The following is a 27003-nucleotide window of genomic DNA, read 5'->3' as shown; positions in this document are numbered from 1 at the left end:
TAGTGCTGTGTTTATTTACCATAGCTCTCAAGTAAATGTTTAAATCCTACAGACACCAAGCATCCAGATGCTGTTAGACAAAGCCTGCATGTCTTTTCCAGTCTGTGATCTGAGTGGGAACAAGATCATCCCCTCAACAAGGGGTGGATGCAGCAAACTGAGCCACTTTTCACTAACTCACTAGCTAACTCCTTCAGAATTTCTAAGAAGAATTCATAGAAATTAAAAAAAAAATAATAGTTTGATGGGTTGGGTTGGTTTTTTTTTTTTTTGTCTGCAATTTAATTAGGGAATAGAAGCAGAGATAATGGAAGTGTAAATATTCCCACAGTGGAGTATCTCTCCTGACATGGTTTTAGATTAGAAAAGCTGCCATGGGTGCTGGAATGGCCCCAGCTGCCTGCTGGAGGCTTTGCAGGTGTTGCTGGGGCGAGCAGCTGCCATCTCTGCCAGCCCTTGCCCTTGCTGCCTTTCGAGCCACAGTCTCTCTGCTCTCTGCTCCAGTTTCCCCTCCAAATTCCTTTGCTCACAGGAGAAGCATCCCCACCTCTGCTAACAGGAACTCTGTGTGCCAGACACATCCCGCTCCTCCAGCTGAAATGTGCTAAAGATGTTTGCAATGCTCTGACATCACGCGCTTCTGTGAGATAAAGCACGGCAGTAACTCTGTGATAACTCTTGGGGTTTTGTCTTTTTTTAAATCTTTCTTTCCTTCTGCTTCATTTCCCAGTTTATTTCTCCACTTGAAAGAGCAAAGAAGGAAGACTTGGCACAACCTTGTTCATATCAACCGACGGTATCAGTGTTCCTTTGTTGAACTCCGCTTTTTAATTCCCAGCCTCTCGGGATTTTTGCTTGTAATAACCCATAAGCATTCAGTGTGGTGTATTTTGGAATTCTGTTGTTTCCACAAGAAACTGTACCAGCTAAATACTGCCAAGTAGTTCCATACACTGTCTAATCACTGTGTCTTAAAATGTGTGCGCACTGACCTTCAGAAACTGTAGTATATGAAAAGCATCTTAAAACATCTCAGAATCAGAGAATGCAGCTGTGGGGAAGCTCCTGTTTAAAGGGACACTGGCAGGTGGATTGGACCCAAACCTAAGGTTGCAGCAAACATTAGCACCAAAATTCTCAACTGAGCTCCTGAAGTTGGATGGCAAAATCCATCGTCAGATGTATCTGTTGCTCCCATTGAAGAAAATGATTCCTATAAATATTCATGTAAGATATCATATTTCAATTTAACCAACCAAACACAGCCTTTTTTGAGATTAGGCACAGAATCCAAAACTAAAAACACTGTCCACAGAAAATAAATGAGACTGGTTTATCATCTTTTTATGGACTTTATTTTTGTCCTTATGGAAAGCACCTCTGAACAACCAAGATGGCCTCACTGTGAGAGCAACAAAAATCTGTGAGAGCCAAAAAGCACCAGCTAGCACAGTCCTGGAAAAGCCAAGTGAAATGCAGGAGTGGTAATGCAAGCATCACCAGTGACTCTTGCCATTTGTCAGGTTTCATGGACATGAACTGGCATTATTGAATGCCAACCCCAATAATTAGAGCCTGGTTTAAAGGCCATGAGCAGCTCTGGTGATGTCTGTGCCTGCCCAGCTGCCTCTGCAGCAGTTTGCAGAAATGGTCCCCACTGCCAGGATCGCTCAAAAACCAGGAACAAGTAGGGGGAACAGTGGGCAGAGGCTGAGAAAGGGAAGGGTGCCTAGCAAAGCTTTCCTGGAGAAGAGGAAGGAACAGAAACACTGTCCAAAGTGGTGTTAATAGGGTTTATAAAGATATACTTGAATTTGTGCATGTGGATAGTTCATAAACTATACTGTCATCTTTGTAAAGTGCTCAGCTGAGAGACCTATTATACTCAATTAATTTAAGCTAACATTTAATGTAATTAAAAGAAATTATATGTTGTGGCTTGAGAGAAAGTTCTTGTATGCTCCTGTGAATTTCTTGTTTCGTTTTTTTTAAAGCAGTGAATAGTTTAATCATCCTTAACCAAACTAAAAATTAATTAATCAAATTTTGAGCCAGGAAATTCAGGAAAGGGTCTTTTTAGGATAACTCCTTCAGAATTTCTAAGAAGAATTAATAGAATTTTAAAAAAATAATAGTTTGATGGGTTGGGGTTTTTTTGTCTGCAATTTAATTAGGGAATAGAAGCAGTGATAATGGAAGTGTAAATATTCCCACAGTGGAGTATCTCTCCTGATATGGTTTTAGATTAAAAAAATGGAGAGCCTGGCCAGTTTGTTGCTGTGAATCTATACATAAATTGTGCAGAAGTAGAATTTTGCAGAGAGAATAAGTAATGATCGATTGAAAGGTTCCAGTTGCATTTCCCCCTAAGTATTTATCACTTTATAGTCACGTGTCCTGCTTCATATCATTAAGTCATCAGTGGCCCCAGTCTTAATGAAGCTGAATATTCAAAGTTACTAATGTGATAGTGGATTCCCTGGTATGCCCTGATCACTTCAACACAACACAAACAATTCTGAAATCCTCATGGGCTGGACAAAAATCGTAGCAGCGATGAGAGGCCTGACTCTGGAGGGGGCACAGCTGAGGGCTGTGTAAAAATGAGCTTGCACTGGTAGAGGAATGAGCCATCCAACTTCAGGAGCCATTTGAACTGCTAAGATAACTGGATAGCTGACATGAAGGAATTCTCTCCTGAAAGTGGGACCCTGCCACCCACAGCTGTGTTGGGCGTGGTGTCCCCAAAGGGCTTCTCCACCGAGCAGCCTCACGAGATGGAGATAGCTTTTGCTGGAGGTGGTGCAACTTCAGGAAGGTGAAATGCTGACACTGAGCCTTAATGCAGATGTTCCTTCTCCTCTGGGAGGCTGAACTGGTGCTCAGCTGGCAGGACTGCAAACACACATGAAAGAGTTTGAATCCTCTAAAGCTCCCAAATGAAACTGCAGTGGAAGTGCTACAAGGGTGCAAAGCTTGCATCCTCCCAGCTAATGTAGTTCCAGCAAGTTAATAACCAAATAATACCTTCAGGTGAGAGTGGAGAACAGGAACTGCTCTTTGTGGAATGTGGACCCATTCTCTCTCAAAACTGTAACTAATGGGGATGCCTGCTAAATATAAGTGAGAATTTGCAAGGAAGAGCTAAGAAACCTGCCTTCTAGTGGGTTGTAGAATGTTTGTGAAGAGACTGTTTCCTTCTGTGTGGTAATGAAATACGGTAAATTAATGTGTTTAACTTTCCAAAGCTGTTTGCCCAGGGTGTGCTGGTGAATGCTCAATGTTTGCTACTGCATGTGCTGTGGTGGTAGGTTGTAATTGGTGAGATAAACTGTGTAACCTTTCTAATTCAGGAAGCATGAACAAGTGTGTCTTTCCCCCATGCACAGACCCAGAGCTACTCTGGCACAGAATATGGTAACACAGGACTGTTCAGGGTCACAGATTGTGCAAGAGCATCACATATGTGCAGGCTGGTGCAGAGCACAATCTATACAAACACAGCTGGAGATCTGATTTGTGTTGAAGCCAGGATTGATTGTTTTCCACTCGCTGCTTCTACATTTTAAATGCCCGTGCAGTTACGACTGCCTGCCTGTAAGTTTTCCATGGCAAGGTTAAGTCATTCTTGTTCAGTCACCACTGATGAGAATTTCAGCTCCTGCTCTGCACCACTGACTGCTGCCTCAGCTCTTGGGCTGGTAAAGCATCACAAGAGGGCCCCTGTTTAGTGACTCCCTGGCAAACCCTCAGGGCACTCCTAGGCCACTGCTTTCTGACTGCTGCCTTGGGGACCAAACTGCAGCCTCTCCTGGCTGCAAGCAATGCTTCTGATAGCTTTATCCAGAAACAGATACTGTTTGAGGCCTGCCTGCTCCATCCTCACAAGCAGCTCCTCCCCTGCTTTCCGGAGCCCAGCTGTACATGCCAGGGGCTGTACAGCAGGAGATGCCCTTCACACACAGCACAGCGGAAAGCAAGGGGTTAACAGCTGCTCCATGCCTGCCTGTGCTGCTGCTTGGCTTCTCAAGGATCTTCTCAATGATCCTGCAGCAGCCCCTGAGCTTGGTCAAGTGTTGCTTGCACCCACCACCAACAGGTTACTGAGGTCCTGCTCGGGCATTACACCTTCTCTCCAATTCAGCTCCCAGATGTGGATTTAAACCCCAAAACAGCATTTGCACAGAGCTTGGCAGGAAAACTTAGTGTGGAAACCCTAAGGAGGTGCTTGACCTGATCTTCACAGCATTCCATAACAGCACAGTCAATCCAACAGAGTCAAACCTAATCCAGTGCTCTTAGAAGAAGGATGGGAGAATCTGACAAGGATTCTGAACCCAGGGCCTGTAAGACAAGGGGTGAGTTAGAAATGTTGTCAGTTGGATTTCTAAAGCTGGCACTTCCATTCAGTTGGAATCCACATGAGGTTAGCCCCAGGAACAGTTTAGACAAGTAAAATATTTGGGTTTTTCCTTTTTATATCGTGATCTGCAGTAAGTGACTTAAACACCCAGTGATGGAAGAGCAGGACACCATTGACTGTGCAAGGAATTAATTACAACAGCCTCAATCTGCTGTGCTTTTGTCTGAGTAGCAAGACCTTTTAAAATTCTACTGTTTTTGTCACTGCTCCTCTGACAGGGACCCAACTTTCATTTTATGAGCAGCTGGACTACTTCTTGTCTGAATACCAAGGATTTTAGCCCTTAAGAGCAAATTCTTGACATTGGTAGTAGAACATACCTGCAAAATGTGATGTCTGCTTCTCAGAAGGGCATCCACCATGGCAGAGTTAAACTTCAGGAACTTCTAGAAGATCAAGCTCAATTCTTCCATGATTTTTCATAGTGAATTTTCTCTATTCCATGGGAGATTATCCACACAGAGGGAATATGCATGATCTATTATTTGATTTTTAAGAGAGCACCTTGACTGCATGTTGGTGGGAGACCTTCACCAATAACCTAGGGAGCACTTGGGGTGTGATCCAGGATTTTCATCTCAGCCCTGCTTCTCCTGCCCTTTAAACAGGGAAGTGAGCTGAACCTGCAGCCTCCCAGTGTACACAGTGAGTATTAGAAAAAGGCCTCAAAGTCTCTTTGGTCTGGCTTTGCATCCTGACCTGAACTTTAGACCTGTAACAGATCATAACCTTTGGGCCCTCTGTCTCGTCAGAAGACTGGGATGCTCTTCCAGCCAGTTCTTCCTCACCTGATTTGCTAGACAAGAAACTTCAGAGCCAGAGAAAGCACAAGCACCCTCAAATTAGCTTCTTTAAAAGCAAAATTAAAAGGCAGAAGAAAGTAGATTGAAAAAAATTAATTGCAGCTCGAGAAATGAGGCTGGAGGTTTCTCAAACAGTAACATTATTGTCAGGGGGGACACTGGATTGGGGTGTATGAAACAACCAAAGCAGAACCTCACACCAGTTGTTCTTTCTCCATCTGGTCTACTTCAGAAACACTTCAGGAAAGGATTCAGTTTTCCTCTTCAGTTAATTTTCCTTCCTCAATTGATTAATGTATGTCTCAATTGATGTGCTCAGTAGTTTTTCTACTCCATTGAGAACCGTAAGACTCTCTGCCTCTGAACACATGCATAAAAAGAGATCTGAGCCACCCAAGGAGTTTACCTTCCTTCCTGGTGCACTGACATTTAAAAGCTACATCTTAGAATAAAGCAGAAAAACTGTGGCAGTCTGGTTACATGCAGTTTTGGTGGAGTAAACACTTGATTATTCAACAATGAGTCACTCCTGCAGTAACCTCATTCTGTCATGAGTGTATCACATCTGCTAACTCTCCAAAGCAAACCCAGAACCTGCACTGCTTTCAAACATGAATTCAGCCTCATGGTTTGCACATAACACTCTATTCAACCAGAGAAGCCATGTGCTACAAGTTTAAAAGGGCAATGTGCTTGTTCTCAAAGAGAAAACATCATAGGCAACAACAGAGACAATTAGAAAAAAAACCTTCTCCATTCTTTAGCTCTTCTCACAGTGTCTGGCTTAGCCATTATTCTTCAAGTCTCTCTCTGTTCTCTTAGAAAGCCACTGTGGTTTTGGAGCGTGGTGCATTTGGAACACAGAACATTGTTCTGCCCTCTGGGTTGTCTCCCTGCCTTCTGCCCCAGTGTCACTGCTGCCCTCAGCAGAGCTCAGGTGAGCCTTGGCTGAAGCAGAACCTCCTCCCCACAGTGCCCAGCTCTCCTCAAACCTCCACCCCCTGGCTGACAGCACCTGGGGCAGAACACGGCTCCTGGGCCTTCATTTGGCTCAAAATCATCTGACATAAAAGAAGGCCAAACAACAGCATTTTTGCTACACTACTTTAAATTGGAATTATAATTACATTTATTTAACAGTTCTTGTAACAGAAATTTCATTAATTCTTTTGGAAAGAGAGGGAACACTAAATAAGGATATTGTGGCGATCACAATACTGTAAATTGGGAAATGGTCCAAGTGAAATATTGCTAACATTCAGTGAAATCCTTTTTATAAGTGGCTCTACCTAAGAGCACCCTTTTCATATTAAAATTAAGCAGTGCTTGTCTATTAAATTCAAATAGCTGAATGAACTGTGACAGATGGTAGGTTTTTTCTGGCCAGTGCAGGAGATGGATGGTGCAGCACTCCTTGCAGAGGGCACCATTTGGGCTGTTCTAGCCCAGGACATGGGGCTGCTGGCAGCTTCAGTCAAATCAGGATTTCAGAGTGCCTGGGGCAGGAAAGATCCAGCCTGAATGTCCTAGAGCAGTTTGAGCTCGGTAACAGAATCTTTTTGACACAGCACGATTATTACCTGTGCCTGTCCACCTGTAAATGGTCTAAGGTGAGGATAAAAAACCCCTCTGTTGAATCTCTTATATTCCTGTCATATAGATGTGAACACATGGTGGTGTTCTGAGTTCTTTGTGAGGAAAAGTTTAGAAGGATTCAATCAGTTTCTCCCCCTGATACACTGCGGGTTTGTTTAAAGTAAAACTAAATAATGGCAGCTGCAATTATTTTCTTTCTAAGATGAAGGATTGAGATAGTGCATATAATGGACCTACAAATTCATAGATGCTCAATGCATCATTTTTTCAGAAGTTTAGCTATTAATATTTATATTGTTCATCTGAATGTTTGCTAAAATTTCTTTATTAATGAAAGTAGTCTTGGCTGGAACTGAAAATTCACTGATCGGTGTGACTACCATGCCACCAGCAAGCTACTAAATAATGCAAGTTCAGCCTTTCATGGAACCCAAAGGGAAAATATATTCTGATCCAAAGTAGAAATGTATGGCAAAGACTATGGGTATAAAGTTTAACCATGACTTATTTATATATTATTTAAGCAATTAACAGCTAGAAAAATAGTCAAACACTTAGTTTCCAAAGCTTAACTAAGGATGAAAGAACATTTTTTTTCCTCACTAGAAAAGCTAATTTCAATCTATATTCCATCTACTTTTTCCCCAGACAATAAAATGCTAATATTGCTACGACACACTCGCAGATCTGCACAATAAAATGTTACGGATAGTTTACTTATCACTAAAAACATCATTATTTTTGTAAATGAAACGTCCTCCCTCCCCCAACCACAAATGTGGTAAAATATTACTCACATGAGGTTTATCAGCATCACTGAAAGATTAGAAATTAGCACCTCCTACTCAAGAGCAGGACTCAAAAATATGCTTTGTCTGTTGCAAAAATACATTCTGAGGGGGAAGCACAAACTGTGTAGAGGTTAAAGTTTTATTTGACAGCTCCTATTCTTTTTTCCTTCCCCTTTCCAAAGGAAGTGCTTATATATGTAGAGAGGCATTTGCCATTTGGGTGAGGTGTTCTCCTTCCAAGGATGAAAGAGGTGAAACAGCCACATTCTACTGTGAGCCACCTTTAGTCGTTTTGCAGCATCAAAAGTCCTCTAAGTGGCAAGGTATGAACTCTTATTATAAACTTGTTATGCTCATTGCAGGAAATGAGTTCATAGCCAGCTAATTAGTATTTTCCTTAACGACTTGTGCTTGAGTGTTAGCACAGAAGAGCAGCCTCTGGAGGTGTTTGTGCAATCAATTCTGCACTGCAGTATCTCACACTCGCCAGCCTGGAGCGAGGAGCGAGGCATGTCCTGGTCTGGAAGTGACTTCAACGTGTGCCCAAGCACACAGTGAATTTCCATTTTCTGTTTAACACAACAAAAAAAACCCTCATTTGTCCTCACTAAATCCAGGCCTGGCATGGAATCTGTGCCATGTTCTAATTCAGCAGTGGAAAAAGCTTTCCTTTGAATGATAAAAAATACTGGGGTGAAAAGGACCCTCCGGGGCTGCCTGGTCCAATGTCCTGCTCGGAGCAGGGCTGCCTTTGGGGCTGGAGCAGGTTACACAGCTTTGGTTTTGATGAGGTTTGAAAACCTCCAAGACCCACAGCTCCACAACAATTTCTGTCATTGGGTATGTGTTCAGTGCCCTACCAAGGCTGATGGAAGTGCAGGAAACACCTCTGTAAGTGCACGTGCTTTATGGTTTTGCCTTTTTGTTCTGTTGTGCACTGATCTGATTAGAATCGAATTCAGACCTAGTGGAATTAGGTGTAACCCACCTCTTTTTCAAAGAATTCCCACTGAAATTTTCCTTTGTTCTTGTTGCCATTGGATGAAGGCAGATGTGATGATGCTGAGGACATCAGTGCATTCTCTCCCCTGTGTGAGTGTGTGAAGCCTGCTTCTCTGACACTCAGCCTGGAATAGGCACAGAAGCAGACGCAGGACCTCTGCTGAAGTCTTGTTCTGTATTATCTGAGGTCAGTGACAAAATCTGGAGTGGCTATTAAGTTACTAAACTGGCACCAAAGAAAGAAGAGGATTTACTGAGATTACTCCTTCTCCTCACAAGTAACCTTGGCAATGCCACACCCGTTTCAAATGCTGATGGAATTGCAGTGCAAAATAAAAACCTTTCTTCTACCTCTTTCCTTGTAATTCTTCAAGCTTTACTTCCTGTAATGGGAATAACCAGAAATAAGCTTTCAGTTGCCCTTTTAAAAGCCCAAACTCCAGACCAAATCTCTAACTGCATTCTTTTTAAGGCCACACCGTGGTGTTAAGCTCTGTAGTAACACACTCAGAAAGGACCTGAAAGTCTGTGCTGAGAACAGCATCTCTCACCTCACAGACTCAGCTGTACTGAGCAAGGAGCTGTGATTTGTGCCTCTACAGAAAAACAACCCATTTGCACCTTATTGGAACGATCTGGAGAGGGAAAAAATAATGTTGTGGAGACCAGGACATTTCTTAAAGTGCTTTACCTGGAGGTCAGTGGAATTTCATTTATAAATGATAAAATGCATGTATTTTGATGCTGAAATTGTGATGACTTACAAAGTTTGATATTACTGTACTTTTCTGTGAACGGTGATTTTTTTGAAGTGGTGAACATATTTTCCAGGAATATCGTAGACATTTGTAACATGTATGTTTGTGCCAATAAATCTTGTTTTAAGAAGTTTGAGTTTGTATCATTCTGTTCCCAATACAGAGGGGTTTTAGGACAGTTCAGTGGCTTCAGCTTTCATTCCCTCTCTGTGTTAAATACTAGAGATTTCTAGAAATGAAGATTTTCTAATTCACACTGGGTTTTTACATGTTCAGCAGAACAGAAAAGAGAAAAAAAGCACTTCCGTTGTATAAGCAGTGAAAGAAACCTGTACAAAAATATACAAATGTTACAAAATATACACAAAAATTAACGAATGGTGAACAGGAGCAGATAAGAAAACACATGTAGTGGATTTGACCATATTCTTAATTTTCATAATGGTAACGTGGGTTTTCCCTTTAATAGGGCACGGTGAGCTCAGGGAACTTAATGCTATGAAATACTGATAGTTCATCAATTTGGTGTATGTTGGACAGATTTTAGATGAAGAAAGAAGGATTTTCAGCGAGGGGAATACAGACTCTCTTGCAGGGTCCTGCCTTGACTTGAAGCAGCTGGTGCTGGCCACTTGTGTGATGGATTAATGGGCCATGGTAACTGTTGCCATGGTTATTCCTAATGAGCAATTAAGCCCTTTGAAGGGACAAGGCTTGGAAGCTGCTTTTCTCCCCTTCCTAGTGCCTACACCTAAATTTTAAATTGCATAAGCATCACTGTAACTCCCAAGTAGCTTCACACCTTCAATGCACTGGTTCTGTGCATTGTTCAACAACTTCTCCAGTTTTGTTGCAAATTATCTCAGAACATAGAAAAAGGCACATTATTGTCCCTCCCCACCCCCAAGCCAGGTAATGTCAAGATGCCTTTTTTAAGAGAAGGTTCTTTATTAACAAAACTATGGATTTGTCCTTGGTAACACAGTGCACCTGGCAATCAATTGTGGAGACACTTGTGAGTCTAAAAGGAGACAAAGCAATCACTGATTTCATACATTGCACATTCTGGTCTGTGTGAAACAGCACATAAGGATGAAGTGAGAAAGGGAATTATGTTGACTGGTGCATATGAACATGATATTAAAGAACACAGGAAACTGATCAAAGCCAAAGTGAGGCTTATTGAGGGAGCACAATGGGCTGATGCTCCACTTAGCACTCTTACAGCAAGGTTGTGTAATTAGCTCAGTTTTCTTGAAAAAAAATCCCAATTTCTGAGCTTATATAGAATTGCAAGTGATAAAACCGAGTGAAAATGAAGTTATGCTTAAAATAATGGAGCTATTTAGATGGATATGGAAGAATCAGTAAGATTACATGAAAAATCTACCTTTCATTCTGGTCAGATAGATTTGCATAATTCAGGGCAGTTCAGGGAGCAGAAAGAAGAACTGCTTCCTAGGGATTATTAATTTATGTGGGGTTATGAGCTCTTGGGAGATGCTTTGGAATGTTAATACAAGACAGCTCAAAGACAAAACAGTCCTTGGGGTGACTGCTTGTACACTTTGCTTTGTAAGCTGAAGTACCTGAAGGTAAGTGAATGAATAAGTGCTTGTAAGTGTTCCTGACAGTTTTAAAATTAAAAAAAAAACCAAAACTCACATGACTAAAGATGGTCAAAATTGCAGTCTGAGAAGAAAAGTTGGTAAACTAACTTGAGTTCCATATGAAAGAGAGTGAGGCAGTGGTAACTACTGTAAAGCCAAGGCAGCTTTTCTTGCCTTCCTAAGAGTTTCTGTTCGAGGGAAACACAACCTTGTAACACTGCCTGTGGTTGGGCAGCTATCATCAAAAGCTCTTGCCACACTCTGCTAACCATAAACACTACATTTTACCAGGGGAATTTCCTGGCACTGAGTTATTACACTTTTAAGGCAGTTTTTAGAATGATTCTGCAGAAGTAACACCCTTATCTTCTCCCTTATCATCTGAACAGTGTAATTAGAATTTAACAGCTGTTGGCTGACTACAAAGGAAAATAAAGCCTGGTGTTTCTACATCCTGTTGGCCATAACACAGATTTGCTCTGTAGAATGTAGCCAGTGGATTTGATAATTTGACTTCTGGTACTTACCTAATGACTGGCAGGTTGTTCTTTTTGCTAGAAAATGTACAATACAGCATCAAGCTATTTACACCTTTCCTGGCTCAGCCTAGAAAACACAGTTTGAGCAGGAGCTGGAAAGGCTCCCCAATAGCCTCCTGCATGCTCCTGTGACACAATCTGTAGTAATCCATGTAGACAGTGCACTGAAAGGGCTGCCCAAATCAGGGGTGTTGCCAGCACCACACAGCCCTGCAACAACCCAGGTTTTGTTCGACTTCCCTTCTGATGATCCAAGAGAGGTACAGAAAAGAGAAAACAAAAAATTCTCACCAGTCTGAGTCAAACGGGCAGGGAGACAAGGAGGAATTCCTTTTCTCAAGTCAGACTGTCCAGTGAGTCAGTTCCATTCTGAATAGGAAGCTTCTGAATTTGTCATGCCCCAAGGAACACTGGGGTTAATGGTGATTGAGGATCTGGGAATGCAAACCAGTAATTACAATGCACAGGTTGCCCTGGCAAAGAATACTTTAATCTCCTTTTAATGTCTCACTCTGAAGACACCTGCAAGCTTCAAAGTTCAATCATTTTATCAACAGGAACTTTCTGGATTAGTTTTGCCATCCTTTTACCTGCTTATCAGTCATCATTTCATAACCACACACGCTCTTGGCATGCTTCAGTCCTCCAGAAAGCTCAATCTGAGCTTCATTTCTGGGCTGGCTCTAAACCTCTTTTTATTGTTCTGCTTACTCTCTGGGCACAGTGTGTAGTTCTTACTCTTTTGTCTGCTGTTTTTCTTCAGGAAGAAACTTCTTCAGGACTGCCTATGTCCTCCTTAGGCATCCTGACAGTTCATCCATGCAGGCTTGCCAGTTCTGTCTCTTCTGATCATTGCAGTTCTCAGCTCTCTGCTCCGAGTAAAGCTTTGCCAAATGCTGTATGTGCTGGCACAAATGTTTTGGTGTCTGTATTGAAGAAACCTGAAATATCTTAATACCATACTAGAATTTCTCACAACTGCATTTACCCTCCAACCCCCATGGCAGCCATCCTAATCATCCTGTTACACCTGCTGGGTTTTCTTATCTCTTTTTCTTACCTCTATAGCTTGGGACCAACAAAATTATAATTGTTGAATCAACAGTAAGCACTATCCTCAACAATAAATTTCATCCAAATTCTCCTGCCTCTATCACCAAAACAAATCCTATTGATACATCCAGTGCCCAGCCAAATGGCAGCCTGGTGACCTGAGACACTGCCCATCAATCCCTAACAGCTTCATTTCTGTCTTTTGTTTCACTCAGAAGTCTCACAGTTTGCGTGACTTTTTCTCCCCAGAAAGGTTTTTTTATACCAAATGTAAAACTTGCCTCCTGCACTTCCCAGAGGAAGCATTTCTTGACTACTCAGGCATCTCTGTTCTCTTTGAATGCCTGTTGAAAATACTATTATTTCAGTATGCCTAGGGTTGGCAGCTAGATGGAGAAAAGGCACCTTTGGATAGCTGTAAGCACAAGAATCCTCAAGGTCTGTCTTTAACACAGACAAAGAGCCAGCCCACATCCTCTGCAGCTGAGCCTACAACTTGAAACTCCATGGAGTGAGAAAGCCAAGCTTGGCTGTGTAAGTAGGGGTGCTGTTCCCATTTTGGGCTCCCCTTGCCTGTATGTAGATTTATCAGCTCTCATGTAGGATATTGAAGTGTCTTCTGGTGCCATTAAGACAAGGTATCTCTGTGTCTGAACTTGATTAAAAATGGCCTTTGGGTAGCTCATTAGTGCAGAGTTAAATGCAGTCTGAACACTTCTTCAGCCTTGTACAACACATCATGGTGTGAGCCTGGAAAAGAGAGGAAGCCAAAGGCACACAATCATTAAAAAGGACCTCTTCAGCATACAACCTGTCTGCTCCTATTCGGCCCAGACATGAGGGAAAAGTCAAAATTCAGTCCTCTCAAACTAGCGGCTTCTATTTCTGATTGTTTTATAGATTTATTGTGGATCTTTGCAGCCCACAGCACAATCTCTGGGAGGTTTCTGTAAAGATTTCTGGAGCCACCTCTGCCCCTCAAAATACCCTGCCAAGGGTGGGCACGTGACTACATATCTGCCATGCCAGAAAGCATTTAAAACTTTTAAACTTTCTTTCCACATAGATAAATAAGTAAATATTTTAAAATAAATGTTTTTAAACATTTATAATATATATATATATATATATAAATATAATATAAATATATATAAAATATATAATATAATAAATGGTTTTTAAAGTGTCTTCATGGAGGGGAAAAAACCCCAAAGAACAAAAAGGCCCATGTTTTTTGTTTCCAGCTGTCCAGCAGTGCAGCCACCTGCCTGCTGCAGCTCCCTGAAGTGACCCTGCTGGGCACAGGAGGTGTCCAGAGAGCAGAGCCACCCCATGGTGCCCAGCCTGGGAATGTCAAACAGGGGCAGCTGGTGTGGGCAGCACTGCACTGTGACAGCAGGGACACTGCTCATTGTTCAAGTGAATTTATTTCACAAATGATGCCAACATAGGCTAAGAGGGTCAGACTCAATCTCTAATGCAATTTAAATTTGGTCACAATTTGTCTGTATGGGATTAGACTGCATTGGGTAAGCCATTCTGCTGTAACTGGCATCCATTTTAATAGTTTTTCAGAACTCTTTTCCATTTCTTGTACATCAGGTTTTTAGCTGAGGCTTCAAATTTCTCAAGTGTTTTCAAACATAACAGCATTTTTCTTTGTGGGTTTGTCATTGTCTCATTCCTCCTCTGTGCTTCATCCCACCTGTTGTTCTCTGTTTCATGGTACTGAATGAAAGTGTTCTTCCTCTTGTCTACAATAGCTATTACTTCTCGAGTTCATTAACTCTTAAATTCCCCACTTTCTCTATGGAAAAAAGAGTAATCAGATGATTTGTGTGTAGCCACAAAAGCTGCACACTTTGCCTAAGCCATCTTTGCATTATCCTGATGCTTACAGGGCTGCTTCCTGCACACTGACATTCTCTATTTTGGCATTGCTCAGGCTGACTGATCATGTGGTCTTGTTTCTCATTAAAAGAACCTTTCAAGTCTTGTTTAAAAACAAGTTTAAAATATAAATGCACCTTGGTCTTCAAATGAAAGGCTGTGAGTTTCTTGTGTGTTTTAAGCCTGTCCTGTGCTCTTGCAAGCACCAGGAAACTCTGCATCAACGTGGAGAAGTACCTGTTGATCCCTTCATGGACCATCTCCACCTGTGAGCCAGTGTGAAGCATGTTGCCTGCAGCTGTACAAAGGCTGGTGTGCTGCATGGCAGTGACCTCAGCAGCTGAATGGAGCCACTCAACCAGTTATGGATGCAGTCTGACAGCCACAGAACAAACATGACTCATTTAAGAACATTCCCTACCTTACTTTTTAATAACTGGTTTCTCCAAAGTCAGTAAAGTAGAACTGAAGGGAGAACAAAAAGTTCTCTCTGCACAGTGTTCTCACACACCCCTTGCTGCCCTGCAGGAGCACGTTTGGAACAAGAGCTCCACAACAATTCCATCTTCTCTGCTGGTGTCCCAGCTCTCCCACTGTAACCAGCTCCAGCAGCAGATATGGACACACCAATACTAACAGCAATACCATTACTAAGGAATGGATAGTTTTGTGTCCATGATTGTGAGAATGATGGTGTTGAGATGAGAACAGGGTTCTGAAAATAAGGAGATTTGTGTCTAGTTTGATTATCAAAGCTTGACTGTATAACTTCACATACAAGAGTGTTCAACTTTCACATTCAGTTTTCTTAACAATGAGATACAAAATTAATTTCTGTTGTGCTTTTGCTTTTCCACCTTGCAGTAAATCAATTACTGCTTTGATAAAACTTTCTGACAAAGTAGACAACAGAAATTACAATATAACAGGGTAAACCTTGAAAATGAGAGCTTTATTTGTAAAATATTTTTGGTATTATAAAATCTTAACTCCACCAATGCCACTGACAACAAAGAAAAAAAATCTTGATTATATAAGGGGAATTGAGGCTTTGTTTCAGATAAAGCTATCAATGTATGCAAATAGTAACGTAATTTTTGAATGTGGAATGCAGAAATCCTCATAGTAGGTATTTTCCTGTTGTTTCACTTTGGTTGTAGTGGGCTGATACTCCAGGATTGCTGTGGCATCCCAAATTGGAAACAATGGAATGCATTCACTTCAGTAGCAGTGGCTGTGCTTGGACAGGCTCAGTGCAATTTTCAAGTATATTTTGTTAATATACAATAATATTGACAATAATAATAATTATATTATATATTGTATATCCTTATACAATTCATTGTACTGTAATCCAACGTGTGGCTGGGAAAAACTTCATTCAAATAGATTTGGCTTCTGGAAGTGACATTTGACATTAACTCAGTGTGAATTGTAAGATTCTCACTTACTGTAAGATTGTAAGATTCACAATTTGAGGTGTGGTATAATGGCCTCCTGATGTGGCAAGTGCCACATTGGGAACTGATTTGTATTTCTGAGGGACCTGAATCCAAGTTCTAATGATCAAGTTTGTAGTGAGATAATAGCTTATAGATTATATATTATAGAATATATATTATATATTATTATAGGGACATCATGTGCTTTAATTGCATTTTAGAACTTGAGGAGATGTTTTCTCAGTAGTAAGTATGACAGCAAAAGCTGATTCATTGGTTATTAGGCTCCAGTGAAGTCTAAAATCTGTCATTTAAAAAACATTCCCTTTTTTGGTTTGCTTTCTGAAGTGCCTTGAAGAGTAGGACAGCATCCTCTCTGACTAGGCCAAAATGCAGCTGAACTCGATTAGCCCAGAGCTGTTCAGTCCAAGCACCTTTTTGCTAGAAAATGTACAATACAGCATCAAGCTATTTACATCTTTCCTGTCTCAGCCTAGAAAATAACTGCTTAACATGAGTTAAGAGTTCCTAACGTGAGTTGTTCCCTTGATAGGGAATCCCAGATAGGACCATAGGGAAACCAACACAGTGATGGTGTAAAGTCTTTCTGCAGAGGAAAATTCTCCTCTTTCTAGCAGTCCTGTGAGTGGGGGAACACATAAGGAGCCACTTCCATACCAATAAAAGGAATGAAAGGTCCTTGTAGGTTTTTTATAGACCCATGAGAAAGAAAGACACCCCAATGCTGACTTAGTTCTCTATCCAGACCCAAAGAAACCATGAGCCCTACAGCATTTTTAGAAATGCCCATGGAAGGCACATCTCACAGCTCAGCTTTTTTGGCAAGGTAAGATTTATTTCACCTTTCTGTTTTGTTCCAGCTACTCTGTTTTTCTCAAATATAGTTCCTTTGCTTTCCTGTAGCACAGCCTTTCCTCTAAGGAACAATAATTAGCTAATATTACTTAGGATCACTAATTCCTGCTTTCTTTTTATGTCCTTTAACCATTATCCTTTAAGAAATATAAGGGTTTGCTTTGTTTTGTTTTGGTTTTTTTTCTATTCACTGGCTTAAACGACTTGTTTAATTTTATTATTTTTTATCATGAAGTTACACAAAAGAAGCATTGAATTCCAGAGTTCCTCTACTGCTAATGAAGTGTGACATGTTACAAGTGGATAGAATATGTCTCATTACGGTAATGAGTACTATATTTTAGTGGGTTTCTGTGTAAAAAAGGCTCATGTGATCATTTTGATTTTGTCTGCCTGCTTGCTTCTCCCATTCACATGGTAATTTTAAATTTATTGGCTACTGACAGATAAGAAGAAATCCCAAGGATATTCCAGCCACATAATTGTCAAGAAATTTTACACCTCGGAAACGAGGTAGCTGAGGATTTTCTCCCTAGAGCTGCACTTAGTAAAGGACTGTAGTTAAGCTTATACCAATTAGATACCTGATAATCCACAAAGATGGGAAAAGATTTCTGCCTCTTTGGTTTAGTTACTCTCTTGAGCAAATTGCCAAAGCTGTTTATATCAAAGGGATTTGTCCAAACACACTTTGTATCAGTTCTTGTTCTTGTTCCCTGGTTCTATGTTTCAATGACAATAAGCAAAATGAGCTGTCCTTTCTCATTTCCTTTTAACTGATTAGAATTAAACCAAAAGAATTTCTGATTGCTTATCAGAAACTTCTATTTATTGACAGCATCTGTAAAACTTTATTTACTGAAATCTCTTGAATTGACTTAGTACAAGGGACTTCTGCAACGCCTGATTATGAAAATCCCTGCTTTGTTTTCAGTAGTGTGGCCAGGTACATCAGGTTTTCTTCCTGAAGCAAACTCAGCCAGTCACTAAACAGCCTCTCCCAAAAACAAACCCAAGCTTCCGCTGACTTCAGTGGCAGCAACGAGCAGTTCAAAACAGCTCAAGTGTGAACTAAAGCCGGAAAATTAATTGACACAGAGGAGTAATGGGAAACTCAATCTGAAAATGAAGTGTTTTTAATTAAGAGACACTCTCTAGAATTATACAGAAAGACACTCATTCCCATTTAAAATTTGGCTCTTCCTTCCTCAACAAGTACAAATCACCGGTCTATAATTAGTACTGTTAGTGGTGGGAATGGCTGAGTGTCTGGCTGGAGTGAGGCCTGTCCCTGTGACAGGGAGGGCACTTGGTGTGCTGCAACAGATTCTAGCTAGTTTGCCACTTAGCATCCAATTTCTTACAAATGTTTCTGTTATAATCTGTTTATTTTATCGTATTTGTTAAAAATGAGAACAAAGTCAGGAAGAAGGGGGCCTCGATTCCCAGTAGCTGAGAGCAGCAGTGTGACTCCCTTGCATGGTGATTGTCAGTTTACCTGTGAACGAGACCAGCACCAATCCCATGCCAAAACCTAATCCAACATTTTACATAATGATTCGTTAATGAAAATTACATAAATGCTCACTGGTGGGGAAGTCAGTAGCCAGATGTTGTCTCTCTGCCTTTACTCAGTGTTTAAAGGAAGGTATGTCTCTCACTTTGTTTCTGTAAGACATTGGTAACACTGCACTCTGCAGCACATCATAAATGCGATGAAGAACAGTAAACTGACTCTGGTCAGCAAATGCAGAGTTGAAATCAATACAAGGAGAGAGAAAGAAACTGGCCAGGAGATAAGACTCCTGTTTGATGCCTTTATTAGGATTCAGCTCTTGGGGTGGGGGGCCCGAGGGGTTGCTTGCACCAGGGCCATTCCCACACTGGCAGCTCCAAGGAGGAGGCACAATTCAGCTTTGCAGCACACACTGCAGAGCTGGGGCTTCCATCCTCATGAGAGTAGTCAGGAGAATGTGTTGTGCTGGCTCGTTGTCTAGGGTCCTTTCCAGTCCTCATTAGGTCATGGTGATGCAAAAAATGATTTCTAAGCAGGCTTAGGTGATGCAGGGAGATGATCTTTCATCACAGCTGGCTAGAATATGTTTCCTTGTCCTTTTATTCCTCTGTTAGCTCGTTGTTTTGGTGTCCTGCATGTCCTAGTTTGCATACTGCTCGGTTACACAGCTTCCTGGGAGTTTCTTTGTTCTAGTGTGGCACAGCATCCCTGGGAGTTGCCTCATTCTGTGGCATAACTTTCTAATGGGTTGCTTTTGTTAGTTTGATTTAGCCCCCATGGAAGCAGCTTTGTTACAAGGTAGCAGGGAAGGAAGGGAAAGGGTACAGGAATGTCTCACAAGAGCCTTTAAAACACTTCAGAACCTGGTAAGTAATTAACATTACTAATGACCATCGGAGTAAACAAGGGGTACAAGGTTTACAAATGGGATAAGAACATTAACTGTACATAACTAAACACAGTATTTTAACCGGGGTGGATTTCTTGAGAGCTTTTATTGATGACAGAGGGTGCATTAGGAACCAGTGGCAAGGCAAGGGTTGGAATACCAAAGGTTGTGGTACAGGTCCAGCACCATGTCATAGGCCTGGATGCTCAGGTGTATCGAGGAATTCGGGTGTCTCAAGAACACCTGCTAAATACGGGCACATTTAATCCAGAAAGGAGTGCACCTCAGGTATCAAAAGCTGTGGAAATATTTTCTGCTGTCTCATTGCCCTTAAAACATCTTTCTAATGCCCTGTCCATGCCATACCTGGACGTGGGAATGCACTTTCTCACCAAGGGATCAGACTGAGCAGCCCACAGGCAGGAGACAAACTCAGGGGGCTTTCTGAGAGACTGACAAATTGAACTGGCTCACTGAGAGGCCAAGGAAATAGCACAATGGGAAAAGGAACAGTCAAGACCACACAACCATGAGTACTTGGTGGCAGTGATGCCAACCCCTTGATGAAAGAGAAATGTTAGATCAGCTCAGAAATACTGTGAAAGCTGTCTTTGGCACAAATGTCTGGATGGTTTTGAATGGCGAAGGCCAACCTGTTTCAGTCGCTCTTTCAGGGCAGAAGAGGATGTGCAAGTCCAACACAGTAGGCAGGAACGAGGATGCACTTTCCTGCTTGGCATCTCTTATTAGCTCTCTTATGCTAATCTAATGACATGTGAATTTCATTTTAAGTGCCTAACTCTGTAATTTGATGTTCCTCTTGGTCTTGGATCCTTGCTCCAGCTCAAAATATGTTCTTTGATCCTGTTTTGGTTTGGCTTTTGTGCTCCCACAGCTGTGATGTAATCCAACCAAAAACTTCTTTCATGGGATATTTTCAGCCGAATTGGTTTCCCAATCTGACTAACAGTACAGTTGCATAATCAGACTTTTAACTCAGTGGAGGTGGTAGGACTGTTCCTTTTGGTGGATGTGTAAGGACTTGGATGACCTTAGGCAGACTGTGAAATCACAAACTATCACTCTCTGAGTTATGCAGAAAGCTTTAAAACCCTTTTCAGCACTGTGAATTCAATTTCAAGCTCTCTTCATTCAGCCTTCTGTAAGGCTGACTGCAGAAAAGGAGTTGTTAATACACACTAAATAGCAGGATGTCAGACCTGGAGTGCTCTGAGATGTTTTCCTCTGAGATCATGCTCATGGGCTTGGGGATAAGCACATGGAGGTACAGTGGGGAAATACACCCCTTCCATTTGTATCCTTCTAAAAGAACAATTCAAAGCTCCTTCATGTGTCACTTTTCAAGATATTTGGAACATAAAATTACACTGCATTTGCCAACAGAAACTGAATTTAATAAGAATAGTTAGAAAACAGTGAGAATAGGGACATAATGAAAAACTACATTCACCAGAAGTTTTTAGTGAAGGTTTTCTGTCTGGCAACAAGCAGAAACTTGTGCAAAAGACTTTTGAACTGCAGCACATCTCAGGAATTTGCTGCTTGAGTTGAAGTTCTTTATTGTGTTTTTTACATTCCTTTACATTTTTATCAAAGCATTTTCAAAACTGTATGATATTGCTGTCTATTTGTTACAGTTTGTTCCTACACTCTCAATGCTTTTAGAAAAACCTGTCCATATATTTACCGGTAATGAGGAAAGCGGGTTTTTTCCTTTCCTCCTCCTTTGTCTGTACAGAGAATAAGAGTGACGACTTTTGCTCATTAGCAAAGAAAGCCTTTCCGGATCTTTGCAAGAATCAATGACTGTCAGCGTCACTGTAAATGGTGAGTAATTAGACCTAGGAAATGAAGAATTAGACGTGGGCTCCAGCTGTAAAGCATTGATTTTTATTTATTTTTTTTTAACTTTTTGATTTTTAAAAAATACTATACAGTTCCAACAGTGCTGTGGAGTATCTTGGAACAGGCAACTTCTACAAGTGGATAGGGAAGCAGAGTTATTCAAAAAGAGAAGCCTTATTTCCTTAGCAAATCCAAGCAAGCCGTCCTCAGGTAGTTTATCAGGTGGTCTCAGATCATTATTTTTCCACGTTGAAAGACTTGATTTTTTCCCCTTTAAAAATATAGACACTGTCAATACATCGCTGCTTATCAGAACTGACCAAATTGCTTCAGTTAAGCAAAAATTCTACTTTTTATGTATACTGGGAAAAGGTTTGGCATTTGCGTGTGTGGCTAAAAATCTACTGATCTAAGTGTGAGAAGCAGTGGGATTCCATAGGAAAGCCCCAGAGAGCAGCATTTTCCTGGCGGGACCGCACGAGGGAGCCGGGCAGTGCTCCAAGCTGTGCCCCAGCTCACCCGGGCACAGCCGCCTTGGGGCAGTGCCAGTGGGGCACCTGGAGTGTTTTTGGAGTGATTTGTTCTCGCCATGCTCCAAGAGTTACAACACACAGAAAATAAAGCTGGTGAAAAAAAAAAAAACAACCCACAACCATTTTAATGCTTTTCTTACAAGCTTTGTGTTCTTTAGAACTGTTTGTGTGTGTGCATATATGTATTTTACTCCTGCTGCTATAAAAACTCTCATGTTATAGCTACTTACCAGGCAGCATGACTTTAAAAGCAAACATGTAGAACCTGTAAAATTTTGCAATAACTTTATTTTGCTTTGTTCCTTAGTACATGAGCCATTGAGTCAATAGCAATATTCACTCCTTTAGGAGCCTGTGCTCTTGTTACTTCAAATTGGAGGTGTATGGAATAATTTGTATCTACACATGTGATTTCTCTTGTGCCAATTTTCTGGAAGTGACAAAATTTGGACTGAATTTGGTCAGGGTGCATTAAATATAAAGCTGTAACTACTAAAAGGTGGTATGAATAGAACTTAAAAATTATTCCCATAAGCTTGGCTGAAACAACCAATTAGTATCCCTGTAAAATAAGCAGAACTCAAGTAATGCCTCTGGTAGTTACCAGGGTGGGAAAGGTACCGGCTATTTGTGGTCTTGGTGGTTACTCTTCTGCCAGGACTGGCATGCCCTGCTGCAGTAGGGAATGTGAAGTCGGGAAACTCATTTAGCTCTAACACACTGCCATGGTTTGCCATCCTTCTCATATTTGTAATCAGATGGGGTGGGGGACAGTGTGGATCTCAAGATTTTGCTTTGGTTGAAGTGCCTTAGTTTGGGTCTGTGGGAAGAGACCACAGCCCTTAGCACAGAGCCAGGGACAGATATTTTTGACACATAGCACGAAAAATAGCATCCCATGGAAACAAAGAATATTATTCTACATCCCTTTAACCCTAAAGCAGAGAACTTATAAACAGATGATGAAATTCTGGATGCGAAGACCTACCAACAATGAGTTGACCAAACTACACAAAGACTACCTAATTAGGATTAATCTTAAAATTAGACTCCTCAGAGGAGTGCATACTAAGAATGGTACTCTGGTAAGCTGACTTGTGCATTGCAACAAATCCAGTTGCAGAATCTGGTCCTAATGCTTCCGCTGCCCACCCCCTCTCCTCTCCACAAGTTAAATACGCCACAGTCCTTCACTCACAGGCTGTTTCTGTAACAGTCAGAGCATAAATATCTGTGTACCTAATGGACTTATCCTTAACACCGCAGTGAGGGAGGGAAGTGGCATTAACCTCATTTTGCAGATAAACAGTGATGGCTCTGTCCTGTGTTTCAACCTATGGAGCAACTGCACACATGCAGCGAGTGAAAAATGCTGTCAGCCTGAAAGTGGCATTGGCACACTCTGCTCCTTCTTTGCAAAGCCAAGGACCACAGTGGAGATAGAGGAAGCTCAGAATATGAATAAAGTAACATTAATTTCTCAGCTGATTGCTCCGCTTAGCCCTGGGAGATGTGGAGAGTGGAGCAGAGCCGAAGCTGGTTTAGCCATGGGTTATTGGGTTATCCCAGTGAACTGCAGCAACTCAAAGCTCAGGTTCCCTCACCACTGTAGGATGGATGTGCAGGGGCCTGAGCGAAAACCTATGTGACCGATGTATGAAAATTCATTTAATTCTTTGTTACTGGAAGATGGGAAATGTCAGTGGCCTCTGAATGTTTTGCTTGAACAGAAGAGGAAACTATTTTTTTAATAAATATGAAAAGCTTCTTTAAACAGTCAAAATGGAAAGCAATCTTACGGTAACACGTTACCGTATGCGGAACTACTGTTCCCGAGAACAGTACAGACGTTTAGGAACTCGGAAATTCTCCGTTTGATCATTGTTGTAGTTATTCAGACTGATGCTGCAGCCCTGCGCTCTCCTGCGCTGCCCATTGCTTTGTGACCCGGCGTCCCCAGCACAATACGCGGGGGCAGTTTCGAAACTTCAGGGCGTGCACCGAGCGCGGGCGGCAGCATCAGGAAACGGGATACGGGCGCTACTGCCTTATGTAAGCGAACCGAGCGGCGGCAGGGTGACCCCGGAGGGCTGCGGTGCCGCCTGCGCGGGCCCGAGCTCAGCCCGGAGCGCGGGGCTCTCCCGCCGCCCTCACGCCCTCAGGCCAGGCCGAGCGGCGCTGAGGGGCCCGGCCCGGCCCGGGCCCGGCGCGCGCACCAACGGTCTCTCCGCGCGCGCGCGCGCACGACACGTCACGCGCGGCTCCGAGCGGGCCGGGGGCGGAGCCGCGCTCCCTGGGGCGTCACGTGACCCTGCCCACTCCCCCCCCCACCCCTTCCCCCCCCACCCATCCTCCTCGGCCCTGCGGTCCCGTAGCGGTGCTGGCGGCGGGCGCGGGTGGGGGCGAACCGAGCTGCCGCGGCTTCGGCGGAAGGCGGCGCGGGAGCCGGCGGTGAGTGCGTCCCGGTGGCGGCGGCGGCGCGGGGGAGGGGCGGGCCGGCAGCGGGGCAGGCTCGGGAGGCGGCCGCGGCGGTCGGTGGAAACATGGTGCCACACGTGAGGCTTATGTAAAGTGAGCGGCGGCCCGCGCGGCCAATGGCAGCGGCGCGCGCCCCGCCCCCGCCCGCGCGCCCCGCTGGCGTCACTCGGCCGCGGCCAATGGGGGCGCGGGCGGGGCGGGCGCGCGGCGGCCGGTCACGTTTCTGCCCGTATGAAGCCCGAGCCGGGACGCGCCGGGCTGGCGGGACGCGCCGCGCGCGGTGAGTGGGGGCCCGCTGGGCGCGCTCCCCGCGGCGTGAAGGGGCTGGGGGGCTCGCGGGGAGTGGTGGGAGGGGGCGGCGAGTGGCGGCCGCAGGGGGCACAGGGGCTCTCCTTCCTCCCCCGCCCGCCGGGCCGAGGTTACATAACCCTCGCGCCCGGGCTCTCCCGTTGCCGGGACGATCGAGGCGCGGGTCGCTCCTGTGCCGCGGCGTCCGGCCCGCTGCCGCCCCCGGCCCGCTGGGGACGGGACGCGTGGGGCTCCCTCCGAAGGGCGGCTGTGACACGCCCCCCCACCCCGCTCCCCGTGCAGCCGCAGCGAGGGAAGCGGCCGCCGGCTGTGAGTCGCTCCCGTGGGCGGGGTGCGGGGCTGAGTGCGGTACGGCCCTCGCCCGTCTTGGACCGGGAGAGCCTCCGGGAGCGGGGGCACAGACACACCCACCCCCAGCGGGGGCTGCGGCGGGAGCTGGGCTCCGCGAGGGGCGGCCGCGTGGGGCGGGCTGGGGCGCTGAGTGGCGCTGGCCCCGGCCCGGAGCGGAGGCGGCGGGCACCGGTGGCAGCGGGGCCGGGCCCGGCTCTCCCGGCGGGGCTCCGCTCTGGCGTCCCTGCTGGCCGCGGGCTGCAGCCACGTCTGTGCCGGGGGCAGCGCCGGGGTGCGGAGCGGGGGAAGCGGCGGAGAGCACGCGTGTCCCGGGGCGCTGAGCGGCACCGCGGGCCCCGCTCCGCGCCCGCCCCGCGCGGGGACCGGGCTGGGGCCCGGCGGGATGGTGCACGGGAGGAACCGTGCGGCAGTGGGGAAGTGAATCTCACCGCCGATGAGATGCGTGAGCTACAGGTAGAGTAGGCAACAGGTGCTGTCCGTTTGTTTTTTGTGTTGCCTATTGTTCTGAGGACACTCTGTTCCTTGAGACGGTGTGGCTGTGCTGCTGTTCACATTAGATGCATACTATTGCATGCATGATTACAAAACCCTTTATGTAAGTACAGTTTCATGCAAATAGATGAGCAGCATGGTAACAGTCAAGCTGACGCTTTACATTTGACTTTGCATAACAGGGTAGGATAAAGGATAGCATTTCTCTGTGTACCATAGGAACTTAAAAAGGCCTTCCAGGAGGTCGGTATGAGATCTCAGGTACTTGGAAACTACAGTACTTAGCAAGTGTATTCCAGTGAAAAAGTAAACTTGGCTGAGACAGTGCATTGATTCTGATCAAACAAACAGAATCATTTAGTATGGGAAAGACCTCTGAGGTCCTTAAGTCCAACTGTTTCATCTGGATGTCTAATCTAAATCTACCCTCTTGCAGTTTCAAACCATTGCCTCTCATTCTGTCACTATATGCCCTGCTAAAAGAAGTCTTTCTCCATCGTCCTTGTAAGCGCACATCTTTCTTTCCAAAGTGCAAGACTGAAATTTATTGTCTTGAGACATCTGAGATTGAATAGCTATCCCAAGTAAAGGGAAAGAAGTAGAAATTCTCTAATGATTCTAGCAGTAAGAGTATCTGTCAAGTCAAAAGTAGAGTAAAAACCTGATTAGTATGGTGAGAAACCCTCCCAAGTTGCCAGTATTGTTTCAGCCAGTTTGATTTGTGCTAGGGAGAGTGCCCACATTGTTGCACTGTAGCATCAAGTTCCTTCTTGCTTATGCTTGTACATGTTTGAGTGCTTTTGTGATCTTTCTGTTTTGCCTTTGTCTCTGAAACTTGCATTATTTCTGCAAAGTGAGGAGGTTTCACTGGAGGACTGGTCTGTGTTGTTGCTCCGTGCAAAGCTAGATGTTAGTCTTGTGATGATGATACTGTCCTGAGGTGTGGAGTCCTGATTCTGGACTGTGGAGCTTGCTTACCTCACTAGTAACACACAGAGGAAAAGAGATGGCCTTTGGCCTGGAGTAGTAGAAAAAAAGTAATGCTCTTCAGGTTTTGGTGAGGTTTTGGCTGTTTCAAGTGTGTATTTCAAGACGGAAGGAAGATACTTTGGTTGGTTGTAATAAGTGTCAAACACTGCAGTGAAAGAGCATGGTATGTCCTGTGAAGAAGTGGTTTGGATTGAGGTAGTTCAGAAGGCAAAGGCATGGAAAAGTTTTTGCCTTTTGTGCACTTCATCAAATTTGGCAAGTTTTTTGGTTCCATTTATAATTCAAAAACTGCAAGGTTTTGCTGGAATTTTTGTTTATTGGTGGAACTTGTTATAGACTTCTTATATTTTTTCCAGCAAACAAATTCTGTTGGTGAAAAACTAAGTAATCTTAATTTTTACAATTTACTGGTTTTCATTTTGGATTTCCACAGAGAGGCATTAAAGAGTCAGCATACTCTTGGCATAATACCTTTTCTGCTTTTTCTTCTTCCAATCATAAGATTAAAGTATGTAACAACAGTTTACTTGATAAACTTACTTGAGCCTCTCCCTGAGCAATACACTCTCACAGTAATAAGCTTTTTTAGTAAGCTGAGATGCTGATGGAATTTAGTCTCAAAGTATGAGAATACAGTGAAGTGGGGAAAGTGATTGGCAGTAGAGTTCTGGATGTTTCTTCTGCCCCAGACGTTTATTACGACCAGGAAGTGTTTGGCTTAGATACAGACTGATAAACAGTTTTCTTTTTCCTGGGTTCTTGCCACACCCTTATTTCTCTAACATCTTTACAATAT

General features: G+C 43.6%; 2 protein-coding genes across 37 annotated transcripts in view; both read left to right on the top strand.

Annotated features, from left to right (window-relative positions):
- Positions 1-9503, top strand: part of LOC111933754 (vesicle-associated membrane protein 2-like) — a 48922-nt gene extending 39419 nt beyond the window's left edge. Inside the window, exon 5 of the mRNA XM_086843467.1 lies at positions 731-9503. Coding sequence (XP_086699593.1) covers positions 731-747 — 17 coding nt within the window. The 3' untranslated portion in view covers positions 748-9503. The remainder of the gene's footprint in view (positions 1-730) is intronic.
- Positions 9504-23531: 14028 nt separating this feature from the next.
- PER2 (period circadian regulator 2) overlaps positions 23532-27003 on the top strand; it is a 48043-nt gene continuing 44571 nt past the window's right edge. For 11 of the 36 annotated variants that reach the window (XM_086844228.1, XM_086844194.1, XM_086844203.1 and 8 more), the window contains exon 1: positions 24317-24345. The gene's annotated coding sequence lies outside the window, so the exon portion shown is untranslated. Of the gene's footprint in view, positions 23640-23660; positions 24039-24316; positions 24723-25121; positions 25179-27003 lie in introns of those variants that run through there. The other 25 variants (XM_086844196.1, XM_086844209.1, XM_086844218.1 and 22 more) reach the window with 14 other exon arrangements.

This window comes from Cyanistes caeruleus, chromosome 10 (assembly GCF_971803275.1).
Source record: "Cyanistes caeruleus chromosome 10, bCyaCae1.hap1.1, whole genome shotgun sequence".
Classification (NCBI taxonomy): Eukaryota; Metazoa; Chordata; class Aves; order Passeriformes; family Paridae; genus Cyanistes; species Cyanistes caeruleus.
The sequence above is the reverse complement of the archived record's forward strand: the minus strand, read 5'-3'. Positions and strand labels throughout refer to the sequence as shown.